General features: G+C 40.1%; 1 protein-coding gene across 3 annotated transcripts in view; it reads left to right on the top strand.

The window, feature by feature from the left end:
- Positions 1 to 574: 574 nt before the first annotated feature.
- PDGFD (platelet derived growth factor D) overlaps positions 575 to 14992 on the top strand; it is a 244740-nt gene continuing 230322 nt past the window's right edge. For all 3 annotated transcript variants that reach the window (XR_013522796.1, XM_002754357.7, XM_002754356.7), the window contains exon 1: positions 575 to 995. Coding sequence is in view for 2 of the 3 variants with exons in the window: in XM_002754357.7 (XP_002754403.4) it covers positions 614 to 995 (382 nt within the window). In the remaining variant the exon portion in view is untranslated. The remainder of the gene's footprint in view (positions 996 to 14992) is intronic.

Raw genomic sequence — 14992 nt, 5'->3', positions numbered from 1 at the left:
AAGGCCTTGAGGAATCGCCACACTGTCTTCCACAATGGTTGAACTAATTTACACTCCCACCAACAGTGTAAAAGTGTTCCTTTTTCTCCACATCCTCTCCAGCATCTGTTGTCTCCGGATTTTTTAATGATCGCCATTCTAACTGGCGTGAGATAGTATCTCAATGTGGTTCTGATTTGCATCTCTCTGATGACCAGTGACGATGAGCATTTTTTTCATATGATTGTTGGCCTCATTCAAAAGTGGGCAAAGGATATGTCATTTTATTTTTATTTTATTCCCCGAGAAAGTATCCTTGACTCACCCAAACTTCACGCTGACCCGAGCTCAAAGAAAAACTCAGAACTCAGCCCCTCTGTGACTGTATTTTTTCACATACACGGTGAAACGTTAACTAAGTAGAGTCTCATTTTGGTCACTGTAAAAATGACACCCCGCATCGCACCGCCGTCAGGGCGGAGAGCTGCGGCCCGTGGCTGGACGTGCCAGTCACCTCCGGGGAAGTACCGGGAGTCCGGCCTGTCCCACTTCCTCCTGCCGCTCCCTTTAACGTGCAGCGGGGAGGGCAGAGCCCGGGGCCGCGGGGAGAGTCCGGCCGGAGGTCGCACTGGGCATGCTCAGCGGCGGAGCGCGCTTAGGCCGGGCCTGGGAAAGCCGGCGGCTGAGGTGCGCGCCTGGGAGGGGGGAACCGACGCCAACCCGCTGCTGCTCCCGCCGCCGTGTGTCGGCCCCGCACCGCGGGGAAGCGCGGCGTCCACACCCGCCCGGAAGGTTGGGCGCGCGGGAAGTTTGCGGAGAGCCCGGAGGCGGTCCCGGGAGCGGAGTCCGGCTTTTCCTCGGAGCGACGGTGTGTCCAGGTCGCGGATCCCAAATGCACCGGCTCGTCTTCGTCTACACCCTGATCTGCGCCGACTTTTGCGGCTGTCGGGACGCTTCTGCAGCCCCGCAGGGCGCATCCACCAAAGCTTTGCGCCACGCCAACCTCCGGCGCGACGGTAAGAGAACCCCGTTCACTTTTTAACTTAAAAAGTTCTGTTTGCTCTGGTTACTGTCCTTGCATGTGTCCCCCCCGCCGCCCCCTTCATTTCGGATCTTTCAAATGAACTCGGGCCGAATGCACTGTCAGGGGAGGGAGGTCTCCTGCCTGTCCCCACGCCTGGGACAGCTGCGTTTCCGGAACGGGGCTGAGAAACGTGGGACGCGCGCTGTGGAATAGGATAAGCCGGGTGGCTCGTCTTGCTGCGCCCCAGGTAGGTCGTGATGGTGTCCAGGTCTCCGGGACCAGGATGCGGTGCCTCAGCCCCGAGTTGCCGAAAGTTGCACGCTGCGCCACCCCTTGGTCGGACTCAACCTTTCTCGGGCAATTTTGATAGATGGAAGGACTCAAGAGTAGCTTTCTCTGGGTAATATACGTTTATTTTATTTTATTTTATTTTATTATTTATTTATTTTAAGTAGGGAGAAGAGAAACCGTGCGTTTCAGTCCAGAACTTATGTCTGGAACGGTGGCAATTTATCCATATGTTACTTATTTTCAGGAGAAGGCGGTGTGCAGCCTATTGCCCTATGGCCCTAAGTGACTTTCCTACTGAAGTTGACCCTGACTCAGAAGCTCAGCGCCTGGGAGACTAGGGCTTCTGGGGTTTTATCACTACCCCAAGAGCACCGCGCTTCTGCTGCTAGTTTCCCTGCAGAGAAAGCCTTCCAACTATTTGTCAGGAGCAAAGCTCCCAAACAGCTGTCTTCAGTCAGGTCCCAAGCCAGCTTGTCTGTTTTCCTTTACTCTAGACGACACCTGGTTTACTGGTTCCAAAGACTCTCAGTTGAGTTTATTTACTTTCTGAGGCTTCCATCTAAATCCGAAGTTGGTTTAACCTTCTGTAGTCACGTTCCCAGCAATTTGCAGCTGTTCTGCCATCTACCTGAACTGACCCATAGGCTTTTGGATCTTTTTTTTCCCTACATCAGTTATCTTTCTCTCCTCCTTGCTTAAAGTCCTAACACATCTCTCAAGGAGACCACCGAGCAGGTGTTGATGGCTTCACTGTTTCAGCTGGTAGTGTTTGACTGTCTTGGTAAATTCACATCAGCCATCTTACTCCCCTATCAGTTTCTTCCTTGGTATGTCCTTAATTTGAAATTTACTAAATTACTTTTGGACTTTGCAGGAAAACCAAGATTTCATTGAAGTATCTGATGATGAGGAGACTATGGATATGAAGTGGTGTAGATGTGTAGCAGGGGAAGCCACAGAGTCATTTTACTTTTTCATAGTGTTTTTATGTAAAAGATTCCAGCTGTGCATTTTTGACAACTCTTTGTCTTAGTTAAAAGCACTTAAAAATTTTGTTTTTTTGTTTTTTGGTTTTTTTTTTTACAAAACTTAAGGTTAAGGGCGGACACCAAACCTTTGTGGGTTTTTTGTTTTTACTCTTTAATGTATCCATGAGAGACAGATCTCCTAGTTGATCTTTTAAGTTTGTTATTATTTGCACTTTATATGTCCTTTTGGCTACATGGAGTAAAATTCCATTTATAATTTGCATGACTTCATAGCCATAATTTTGTAATCCTCAGCCTCCCAAGTATCAGTTACAAGAAGTCAAGGACAGAAAATGAAAAGCTTGAAACCATTGCCCATTAACCCAAGATTCTGACTAAAACCAAGTTATGTAGCTCAGCAGGGTTTTATTTATTTATTTATTTTTTAAAAAGAGTAATCTCATTTTAGTTTCCATTGCTAAAACTCTATACATCTCTATACATCTGTCCAGTACATATGAGAAATTCTTTGTTTTCTGAAAGTTTCAAAAACTACCCTGGATTTCTCATTTCTTCCTATTTTAGTTAAAACTGTTTTGCAATTACTTTCACAGTCCACGTACACACGTATATACACACACACACACACACACTCTCTCACTCTCTGATGAGTTCTGATTGCTCAGTGCTTTCCTCAATGTCAATCTCATTTTACATATAAGACTAGGAAGGAGAAAAAGATAGTTACACATTAAAAATTGTTTTATATAGAGTAAAAAATGTTAATATTCATAATGGATTATTGAGAAAATTTTCAAATGGCAGCATTTTCTTAAATGAGCATGCATTCTTCAAGAGGGGCAATATTGTCCCCAGTGGGGTGAAATTGGATCTTAGAGGGTGAACACAGTCAGATATTGCAACGGTCTGCGTTCCTTCAAAGGGGTGGCAGATAGAAATGGATATACATTTCTGTGGTATTAACATTCACAGGGAGGGAGAGTAAGCAGAAAAAAGTCTGAAAAGAGTCTTTCAGGGGACTGAGGTCAGCAGTTGTGAAGAAATGATTGAGAAACATGGGCATAGAGTTTTGGTAAAAGAATAAGAGTAAGGGGGCTTTGAAAACATTCTAGGCAACACCTGGAAAAAGTCTTAGTGACCATAGCTGACAGAGAGAAAGTCGTAACTTAATAAATTAAAACCTTATTCTGATTTCAGACATCTTCAATCTTCTCTCCCAAATTTCTCTAATGACTTATTGAAGAAGACAACGTTTTTGCTCATTTGACTATCAGATTAAGATATGATATAAGCTTGAGTAGGACATGAACATGGAGCATAATTAGGGAATAAATAGAAAATGAGAGTTTCTAAACATTAATTTAGGGTATTTAGAAGACCTGGCTCTCAGATTGCAAATGACAGGAAATCACAGCAAAAAATTAGAAGTGACCTTTGTATAGGAGTTTTAGAAACGATTACCTGATGATAGATGTACTTGAATGCTATTCATTTCTTCCCACGGGCCCTGTGAGTTGCTGCTTAATGTTGGGGTGAAGAAAGGAACAAAGAAGCCAGGTGTCCTGTTCAGGACATGAGGTGTGTTTTATCCTGTCCAGTCTAATACAATAAAACCCCACAACCTGATACGGCACGCCTAATAGCTCCAGGAAATTGAAGTAGCTAAGAAATAACTTGAAAATACATAGTTAGGGTTGCCAAATGATAGTCTCCTTCTGCACATTAAAGAAGCTGTTCTGCTGCTGTGTCTTGGCCTTCCAGAACTCTCCATCATAGGGTATTCTTGTTCTGAAGGGAGATTTGCAGAGCCCTTCTAGCTGCAGAATAGCTAATGTGGCCTAATGAAGGACGGTAATTGAATTTGTTGCCCTTCTCCAGGAGGACATAAGGCTCTGTAAGAAAGATTAAACTGTAATAATTTATATTGCTTAATAGAATGTTTATGCTTCCTTATATCGTATTTATTCTTCTTCTCAGACTGATTTACTTTTGATACCCATTTCTGCCTCTGGTCACAAAGAAAATCAATTTAGCAGTAGCAGCTGCATATTCTAATTTTAGTGCCTACACCGTTGGTGCTTTTGTAATAACTGGCCACAACTAAGTGTCGCTCAGAGTGTGGATTAAGAAGTGTACAGGTAGCAATTAACTGACAGTATTACTTATCTATCTTAAAATCTAACCAGATAGAACTTCCTGCCTATGGGATGAAGAATATAGATGCACTCTTCATTTTCTTGACCTTTTGCTGCTTTTAGAAGGTACAGGTGTTGGTGGTAAACAGTTCTGAAATTAGTTCTCTTTGGTTAACATAATAGTACTTGAATCATCTGTTACATGATTATTATCTAGCGGTAGACCTGTAGTGTTAGTAATTGTGCTGTCTTTGATTTTAAAGTAGGTAAGCTCATTTCTTAATGTGGTTTTCCATTGCCATAGTTGACGACAGCACTTTGACTTAAGTGAGAAGATCAGAGCTTAAAGAGAAGGCAGCAAAACAGAGAACATTATCAATAAATTATTTTTAAAGTGTCTGAAATCAGAGAATCAAATTGGTGTTAACATTTTATGTTCATCTCTGTGTATATTTTTTGTTCTACTCGAGGTATATTAAAGTCTATGATTTTAGAAAGCATAGTGGTGATTACATATTTTAAATGTAATGGACTTTGACTTGCCGCCATGGATAATATCATTTTATAGAAACTCTTTTAACGAACAGAGTTTAGCCACGTGTCTGTATATTGTGTAGTGGAGGATGCGACTAGTTTGTGAGTTACATTAATGACAATAGTGAGTTTATTAAATGACAGTAATTTTTGCTACAAGATTTTCCCTTTCAGTGAATGAAAGAAAAACTGTCTTGTTTCAAACAATACAGTCAAACATTGGAGCAGAGCCCACAGAGTCCCTGGTCGCTAATGACTAGTACTAAGTATAAACTTGATGTCACGAAGGACTTTGACCATATGTGGTCTCAGAGCCCTGTCATTCTAAGAGTCTAGAAAGATACACATATTTCTGCCTCTGTCCTTAAGAGCTGAGTGATAATGTAAATCATCTTCCTTCTGGAAATTAATCTTGAACTTAATTGTTGAAGTCAGATTACTGTAAAAAGGCATTCTAGAACACCTTAATAAAATCCTTCCCTTTATTAAAATAGGAAAATCTTTTAGATGGATGAACCAGGTATAGAATGTTTCTACCTCATCAGTGCCATGCCATTCAGGGAATACACTGATCATTCTCAGAGAATTCAGATGACTTGAGGGTGAAGGTGAGTTCATGTCTGAGCTATCTGGTCTCTTTGAAGCCTCTCTCTTTTCAGATCATTCTTTACTTGATCTTAACTGTCTTCTAAAGATGAAAGGTAGCAGACAAATAGTTCCTTATCCTAAGTTCTACTGCTACCCCCTGCTGTAACTACTATTCATGTATTCAATGATGATTTCCAACATCCCTAATGCCAACTGTATACGGTGCTAGGTATCTGAGCATCTGGCACAATACGAATAAAACACATATGGTTCCTGACCTCTTTGAATGTATTGCCTGGTGAACAATATAGACAAATATGTTGTCAGTTCCACTGTATTGTACACATCTTTCAGACGCATTCTGTAGAGTACCAAGATTCTCCAGAAGTGTTGTAGAGGTCGGTGCACAGGTGCTAAGGAGGCTGAACGTGTATAGCATCAGCTTCTCCACCCCTTCCCCAACAGAATAGCTCCGCAGGTATCATCACACTTCTTTTTCACATATGTGTGTTCATCATAAGAGTTTGGAGAAAATGTATTTTGCAATTTAAGTGTGAAAGTTCTAAAGTGTGTGACATGTGCTTTAGTGAAAGAAACACACAGAGATAGGAATTCACAAGGAGCACCAAATATAGACTTGAGGAATTGAGAAGGGCTTCCTGGAGGAAGTGGTGTCTGAACTGAGGCTGAAGGACATGCTGCCTTGCATGTAAAAGTAAGGAAAGCACGATTTGAAACCTTATGTGTTAGGGTTCTTTAAAAAGAATGTTATTATTTAGTCTTAACTGACAAATAAAGATTGTTTAAATTTATCCTGTACAGCATATTGTTTTGAAATATCTCTGCAGTATCAAATGGCTGAGTCAAGCTAATGAACATATATATTATCTCACATATTTATCATATTTTTGCGATAACACTTAAAGTCTGCTTCCTTGTCAGTTTTCAAGACGCAATACATTATTATTATAGTAACCATATTGTATGTAACAGGATTCTTGATTTTCAAAACGTTGAAATCCATCATGCCTTCCGTGGACTGAAAGAGCTCAGGGATGATTGCTGGGTGGAAGCTGTGAGCAGGGGTTGACCATGACGTATTGGTTCTGGACAAGTCATTTCAGAAGTTGGGTGCAGTGAGAGGGAGGAGGGGGAGGGAACAGCACTCGCCAGGATTTCCAGGTGAGAACACAGGTAAACAAGTGTCCACCAGCGACAGACGTGAGGAATAATGTAGGGAGGTTGGGCATTGTGCTGACAGCAGTGGGAAGCCATTGAAAGGTGTAATTTAGGCAGAGACGTCCATTCTGTGCTTGACCGCTGGGTGCTAGTGCTCCCGAAGAGTCTGCCAGGCTGAGGCTGTGATCAGGGCCAGTCTTCCTGCATCCCTGCCGCCCGAGGGACGTGAATACAGATGGAATCATTTCATTTTTAATATAATAGTGGGGGCATGAATGATTTCCTTAAACCAAAATCCCCAAATCCTTGGTGCCCTCACGATATCCCTGAGGTCCCTTCACGCTGGTTGTCTCTCTGCAGCTCAGCACAGCAGATAATATTTTGTAACTGTATCTATGGTCTCAATAAGGTAATGCAAATTATGCAGGTAACCTGTCTAGTGTGTGACAACACTTTAAGTTTGTTTTTAAATAGCTACATTTTAGAATTAATGCAATTTAAAAGGGAGCATTTTTATACTTTCATGTGAAGGACTGTTCTAGCAAAAAGCTATGGCAATATATAATGTTATAGCAAAAAGGAAAGAATCCAATACAAAAGTGCAGCAAAAATGTTCTGCCTCCTCATACAGTATATCAGAACCAAATGTAAATCAAAACTGAAGGAGGAAGCCCACAGGACAGCAAAGTGCACAACTGCACGTACAGGAAGAAATAGTTTCTTCTGATGAGTTTTATTTTTTTCCCAGAGCAAGAATAAAGCGTGCTTTGTTTCTTATGACCATTGATAATGCACATTATTGTGTCTCTTCCTCCATCCCTCTGGTGTGCTGACATCTCTATATTAACTTTAATATTGACAGATTAATATTGTGTGTTTTTTGATTTGTGGGGTGTGCAGTTTAGTGGTTTTTATATAATTAGAAGGTGGAATGGTCTGTGGAATCCTCACAGCCCAGGCATGGGAGCTGTCTTTCATCATGAGAAGTCATCTTTCTCAGATGTTAGGGATTTTACTTGAGCATATTTTTTGTAGAGTATGTTCATGATGACAAACAGTTTTGGAGGGAGCGCTTTGTCTATAAAAGTAAGCAAGACCCATAACGAGATTTACACTCAACGAGACAGAAAATTAATAAGGATATCCAGGACTTCAACTCAGAGCCGGAACAAGTAAACTCAATAAATATTTATAGAGTTCTCCATTTTAAATACACAAAATATTGATCAGCCATTATTAATACCCATTTTTAGAATGAAGCAATATTCCTGTTCTCTCTCCCTCTTTTTCTTCCTCTTTCTTCCTTTCCTTCTCTCCTTTTTTTACTTTTCAACATCCTGGTTCCTCACCTCTACTCAATACATATCTAAAAAAAAAAAAAATGAGAGATAGTATTTGCATGTCCAGGGACAGCTGTGGAAAAATCATGGGGCAATAAAAGGTTATCTTGGTGTCCTCTAGACTCTCAGAGTGCATGAAAGTCAGCTCTCTATCCTCACACACACTGAGAAAGGCTTGTTCCAGGGGCTCCCGAGGATCACAAAGTCTTAAGGTTAGCAGTGGGTCGCATCCTTCAGTGCCTGTCACGAGCACCTGGGAAGCTTTTAGAAACATTTGTGCCAAAGCACAGGGATTTAGATTTAGTTTGAATAGAATGGGGCCTGGGCATGGATAAATTTTCTAAAGTTCTCCAGCTGATTCTAATATACAGCCAGGACTGAGAACCTCTGGTTTTGGGGGAAGATTTGTGGGCACCATGATAGAAAAAAAAAAAAAAAAAGTAAGCAAATGGGATTTGAAGACTTATATATTGGAATTCATTTTTAAAATTTTATTTTACTTATTTATTTTTTGAGACAGAGTCTTGCTCTGTCTCCCAAGCAGGAGTGCAGTGGCATCATCAAGGCTCACTGAAGCTTTGGCCTCCTGGGCTCACACAATCCCACCACCTCAGCCTTCCACAAGCAGCTGGGACCACAGGCACGTGCCACCATGCCTGGCCATATTTTATTATTAATTTATTTTTAATTGACAAAAATTGTATATATTTATCATGCACAACATGTTGTTTTGACAGATGTATGCAGTGTCAACTAGAACAGACAGATCAACATTCATTACCTTACATACTCTCTTTTTTCGTGTGATGATAACACTTAAAATCTACTCTTTCAGCAATTTTCAAGTATAAGTACATTGTTATTAACTATAGTCGCTATGTTGTCTCTATTAGGATCCTGCATATTTAAGATTGGAAAGGTAGCATGCCTTCTCTGGACTGAAGAGCTCAGAGATGTTCGCGGGGTGTGCGGCGGTGTTGAATGTGCTATGTTGGTTCTGACAAAGTCTTTTCAGATCCAATCTGAGAAGATGCTCACAAGTTCTACATTTCATTGAAACATTTGATAAGCAATATAGCAACCACCTACTTTTATAAAATGTAGCTGTTTAGCAACCTCAGCTATGGAAAATGCAACCAAATGAACTAACGAATATGCAACAAATCTACTTAAAAGTGAAATCAGTTTATACACAGAATGTATAAACGGGTTCATAAGGATCATGGGGTAAACACTAAAAGCCCATCAGTCCTTCCTTTCCTTGTAATTACACCACCCTGCTTTATGTGGGTCTCATATCCACAGCAGATTAAGAGGAGGGTATTAGCATGAATAAGAGAATTGGTTCGAGTTATTCACACTATTAGCATTGAGAAGTGACAGCTACTAGTTTTCCTGCCTTCTCTTATATTTCTAGGTCTTGAAAAGCATTCATAAGACCTAAACAAGCCTATCTGGCTGAGGCTTCTTATTAAATAAGGTGAAAATAGTTCCAACCTGACTTCATATGTTGCTGGGGAATAACTATATTATAGACCGGTCAAGTTGTTGGTTTTAAAAATAATGACCTTGAGCCATAAAGGGAAGTTCAGCTTATATGTCTGATAGGTTTACCAGGTCAATGTCTTTGCCAGGTTCATAAACTGGAAACGATATTGCCCCAAAGTATGTATATATTTCAACCAGAAATTGACAGCATTTACTACAGAAACCTTGGGGAGAATGGTTGTAGCCTGGATGCCAATAACCTATTATTTTCATCCTTCTAGTGATAACTAATAGATTCAAGTTAGTCAAGAGGGAGGTGAAGAGATTTTATTGGTGCTTTGGATTAGACTCTGTTGGGGTCGGAATCTTTAATAACTTGAATGAAAACATAGAAAACACATCTATCAAACTTACATATTTTCACTGCAAAGAAGAGTTAATAGCTTGGAGCAGACGCAGAGGTTGGCAGACTTTTTTTTGTAAAGGACCAAATAGTAAATGTTATAGGCTTTTCAAGCCATATGGTCTCTGTTACAAGTACTCAACTCTGCCATTGTAGCATAAAAGCAGTCACAGGGACTGCAGAGTTAGACTGTTCCGGTCAGTCTGTGTCTGAATACACTGTGCTCTTGGTACCCCTTCTTTGCGTAATTCCACCTTTTTACAGTTCTTTTAACCTAATTCCGTAGAGTTTACTACTCTTCTGTCTTTAAACTTTTCCTTCTCATTGGCTCCATTCCCTCAGCCAACAGGTATGTTCTAGTTTCTTTGCACTGTCCCATAATAGGTAAAAAGTGGTTTTACTGTTTCTCTTCACTTTACCTTCATAGACACTTCCTCAGTCTCACCACAACTCCATGTCTTTTCCTCCTCTCCTCCCCTGTTCCCATTGTGATTTGAGATCACCCCCCTGCTCCACTGAACCACGCTGGGTGAGGTCACCGATTTGTCGTTTACTCAGGCATTGGCCCTTGTCTTCTTGAGGCATTCTCTTCCCTTGCCTTGCTGCTGCCCGTCCTTCGTCTTACCTACTCCTAAGTGACAAGTTTGAAATGCTGTTAGAAATAAAGCCAAAACTAACACAGGACTTATTTTATGTCATTTGGAGAAGCGATATTAGAGAAAGCCTTAAAAAGCATATTTGATGTTTTACTCTTTCTCTGTTACCGTGATGAATGATGAATAAGGTAGGAAAGATTTTTAGAATGTAATGAAGGGTGCTGTTAATAGAAAAAGAAGGAAGATTCAAAGATAAACCCGATGTCATATTACACTCTATCAATTTATGTAACTATTAATATTTTTGAGGATAAAACGTGTGTGTGTGTGTGTGTGTGTGTGTGTGTGTGTATTTTCTTTTTTTGAGACGGAGTCTCACTCTTGTTACCCAGGCTGGAGTGCAATGGCGCGATCTCGGCTCACCGCAACCTCCGCCTCCTGGGTTCAGGCAATTCTCCTGCCTCAGCCTCCTGAGTAGCTGGGATTACAGGCACGCGCCACCATGCCCAGCTAATCTTTTGTATTTTTAGTAGAGACAGGTTTCACCATGTTGACCAGGATGGTCTCGATCTCTTGACCTCGTGATCCACCCGCCTCGGCGTCCCAAAGTGCTGGGATTACAGGCGTGAGCCACTGCGCCTGGCCAATAAAACATATTTTTTAAAATAAAAGTGTATTTGTCATGATAAAAACATGGCACTGAAGACGTACATAGGTTTGTTTCCCTTATGTTGTTGGATACCTTTTGTTTATTTTTTCCTTGACTGGTCTTCCCGTCTGCCCGGTAAATACTGATACATTTTCCAGGGCTCTGACCTCAGACTTCCACTTTTCTCACTGGTCCTCTGTGGAGGATCAATCCTTATCCAGTGTCAATTGCTACTTGTGTGCAAATGACCCCAAAAATATATTTTTAGCTTCTACCTCGTTACGGGCCCTAGACCTGTCTTTTAATTTTACTATTTGAGGTATATAGTGAGTGATCCCTTTAGTAATTAAGCTCTCCAATTCAGTAAACAATCGTGTGAAATAATTCGTTTTTAAAATATTGGATTATTCATCCCATGGTGAATTCCTGAATCATGTTAATCATTCTTGTTGTTCTTCCAGACACATCACAATTGTTTTTGGATGAATTGTTGAGTGAATATACAGATCCTGTATCATGTTTTAGACAGAGGAATTGCACCACTCTGTGTAGCCTTTCCTGCCTCCTAACCCTCCCCAGTTAGATCTTGCTGCTCATTTATTTATCCCATATTTCTATCATAAGCCATCCAGTGTTACTCATTTATTTATATATCTGACATCTGCAGATCCAGGTACACTACCTGTATTTGATACAGCTGAGCATCCTCACTGCCCATTTCATTGGCTGGCACAGTGGAGACACTCAATAAGGTTTGATGAATCTGGAAATCAGCCAGTCAGTGTCCTCTTTTAATGACAGATCTTTAGACCACACGAGCCTTCTCACTATCAGACTGTAAACAAATGAGAGTGTTTAAATTCAGAATCTGAAGTAGGTGTCAGGTTTCTGCTTTAAATGTATGGGTGGTTGCTGTATTGTTGAGCAAGATAGGAAGCAAAAGAGGAAGAGCAGATAAGAAAAGGTCATAGAGATAGAAAATGAATTTGTGAACAAGCTTGTACAACATTGATGTAGAGAGACCTACAGACAGGAAGGCAAGAGAGAAACATACTTGCCTGAAATGCATGCACAGTGAACATGAAGTAAATGATTATGTATTAGAAAGTTCTAAAAATAATTAATTTTTATGATTACGGGTACATGACATTAATGCCTGATAATTCTGAAATGATTGTGACATGATTAAGTGTGTTAATATCTGTTATGAACAGTGGTGTATGTGAAGAATTGGCTATATGTGTCCAAAAGACTTTGTTGAGAACACCAAGGTTACACATACTTTTAGACTGCCACTTTGGACATAGCATATTTTGGGTTAATTTTGGACAATTATCAGTGAAATGCGGAGAATTTTCAATTGTCTGTAAAAACAAAAAAAGCCAAAAGAAAAACAGAAACTTACCAGATAACCCTGACTGGAATGAATACTTTTTGTCATACCTTTCCAATATTAGTATTCGAGTACATTTACATCAAATTCCTGCTACTTAATACAAGGGTTCAAAACAGAGGTAAAAAGTAAATTTAGGATGAGGACACTAGTCTTAAGAGTCAGTCTGGAAGACAGAAGGCTAACACAAAATTAACGCATCTTCATCTTGTTTCTAAATTTATAGACAAACATGTTTACATTCTCTGTTATTTTACTGATGATAAAATACGAGTTGTTACTGAGCGGGATATAAAAGCACATTTGCTGTAATAACAAATTTCATTGTCAGAGTTTCTAAACATGTAATTAAAGGATTTGTAAACATTTGTTAATTAAAGAAAGAAGCTAGAATGAAGTGAGAGCGACTTGGAATTGAGTTTAAGTGTAGTGTATGTTGGGATTATTTAAATGCTTCAGGAAGAGCCAGTGTGGCCTTATAGTTTCTCTTCTTTAATTTACTGCCGTCTACCAAACCCAATTGCAGTAAACCACGTATTGAGCATTGACTACATGCATTCTGTATTATATCAATACATTTTAAATATAATTAAAATATGTTGAAATAATTCAGATAACTGTTTTACCACTTGATACTATTTACATATCCAGTTTGTACGTGCGTGTAAAATTCATGAAAATCCAACTTAGAAATATTGGTTGAAAATAATTTTTTGAACAAAATATGGATACAAGACCAGTTAGTTGGCCATCTAACTTGCAGGAACTTCCTGAAGATAAGAAAGAAAGAAAAGAAAAAAGAAAGGAAGGGTGAGAGGAGAAGAGAGAGCAAGAGAGAGCTTTCTATCAGTGTGCTGAACAGTAGTCAATGATAGATGTGCTACTGCTACATCACAGCTGCACATAAAAAATTAGGTGTATCCATCCAGCATTAGTAAAATCTGCAATATATTATATAAAATGACCATTTTTAATGAGTGATTCAGGGCAGATTAGAAAATCATTGTTGGGATTTGTCCTATGGCTGAATAATAACCCCAAAGATATCATGTCCTATTCCTGGAAACTTTAAATGTTACTTTATATGGAAGAGACTTTGCAGATATGATTTACTTAAAGATCTTAAGATAGGAGATTTTCCTGGATTATCTGGGTAGGCCCTAAATGCAATCCCAAGTGTCCCTGTAAGAGAGATGCCAAGGGAGATCTGATACAGACAAGAGATGTCTCTGTGACCACAGAAGCAGAGATGTGAGTAATGGTCCACAAGCCAAGGAATGCCAGTGACAACCAAGATCTGGAAGAGGAAAGGTATGGGCCTTTCCCTGGAGCCTCCAGCGGGAGTACGTCCCTGCCAGCACTTTAATTTGGGTCCATTGACATTGATTCCAAACTTCCAGTCTCCAGAACTGTAAGATAATAAATGCCTGTTGCTTCAAACCTGTAAATTTGAGGCAATTTGTTACAGCCACTACAGGAAACGAATACAGGGTCTTCGAATAACGAATAGTTGAACTGCATAGTTTGTTCAGCCCTGTTTCCCAACCATTATAAATCTCACTGGCCAGTAAATCTGTATTGACAGTTTAATTGTGCATTTAAATCTCTGCTCCTGAACAATTTTCTGGTTAGACAAGCCTCACTTCTGCCCTAATCCCATATCAGAAAGATTGGAATTTTTGGCTTGAAATCTTACGGACTTTTCAGATAAGATTAAATCAAGGATGATAAGGGCAGTGACCTATTTCATTATATTATAAAATGATATTTTAAATTTTCCATTAACCTCATGTGTGATTTATTCATTTGTTGGCTCACATGGTTTTGCAATTTTAATTCCATAAAGTTTTGTGGCAAGTCCACTGTGTATCTGCTTCTATGCCAGGTTCCCAGATCAGAGCCTTGAAAGTGACGTGATGATTACATCATGATAGCTACCGTTCACAGAGCACTTACTCCTCTCAGCGTTAGATATGTAGATGTAATATGATATGTGTAAATACAATGACCATAGTATATATTAAGTGATGGGAACAGAAGAGATATACAGAACGTTCTAGAATAAAGTTGTTTCTTCACCATCATTTCATTGTAACATTGATCAGAAAAGAAAAATCAATTTCCGGCCAGGGCCACTGCCTCGTCTGAAGTTTATGGGCTTTCTATAGATACTCTGGTTTCCTTCCACATGCCACAGGTATACTTTTTTTTTTTTGAGATGGACTTTCGCGCTTGTTACCCAGGCTGGAGTGCAATGGCGCAATCTCGGCTCACCGCAACCTCCGCCTCCTGGGTTCAGGCAATTCTCCTGCCTCAGCCTCCTGAGTAGCTGGGATTACAGGCGCGCACCACCGTGCCCAGCTAATTTTTTGTGTATTTTTTTTAGTAGAGACAGGGTTTCACC

Source organism: Callithrix jacchus, chromosome 10 (genome assembly GCF_049354715.1).
Source record: "Callithrix jacchus isolate 240 chromosome 10, calJac240_pri, whole genome shotgun sequence".
Classification (NCBI taxonomy): Eukaryota; Metazoa; Chordata; class Mammalia; order Primates; family Cebidae; genus Callithrix; species Callithrix jacchus.
This window is presented reverse-complemented; position numbering and strand designations above follow the sequence as displayed.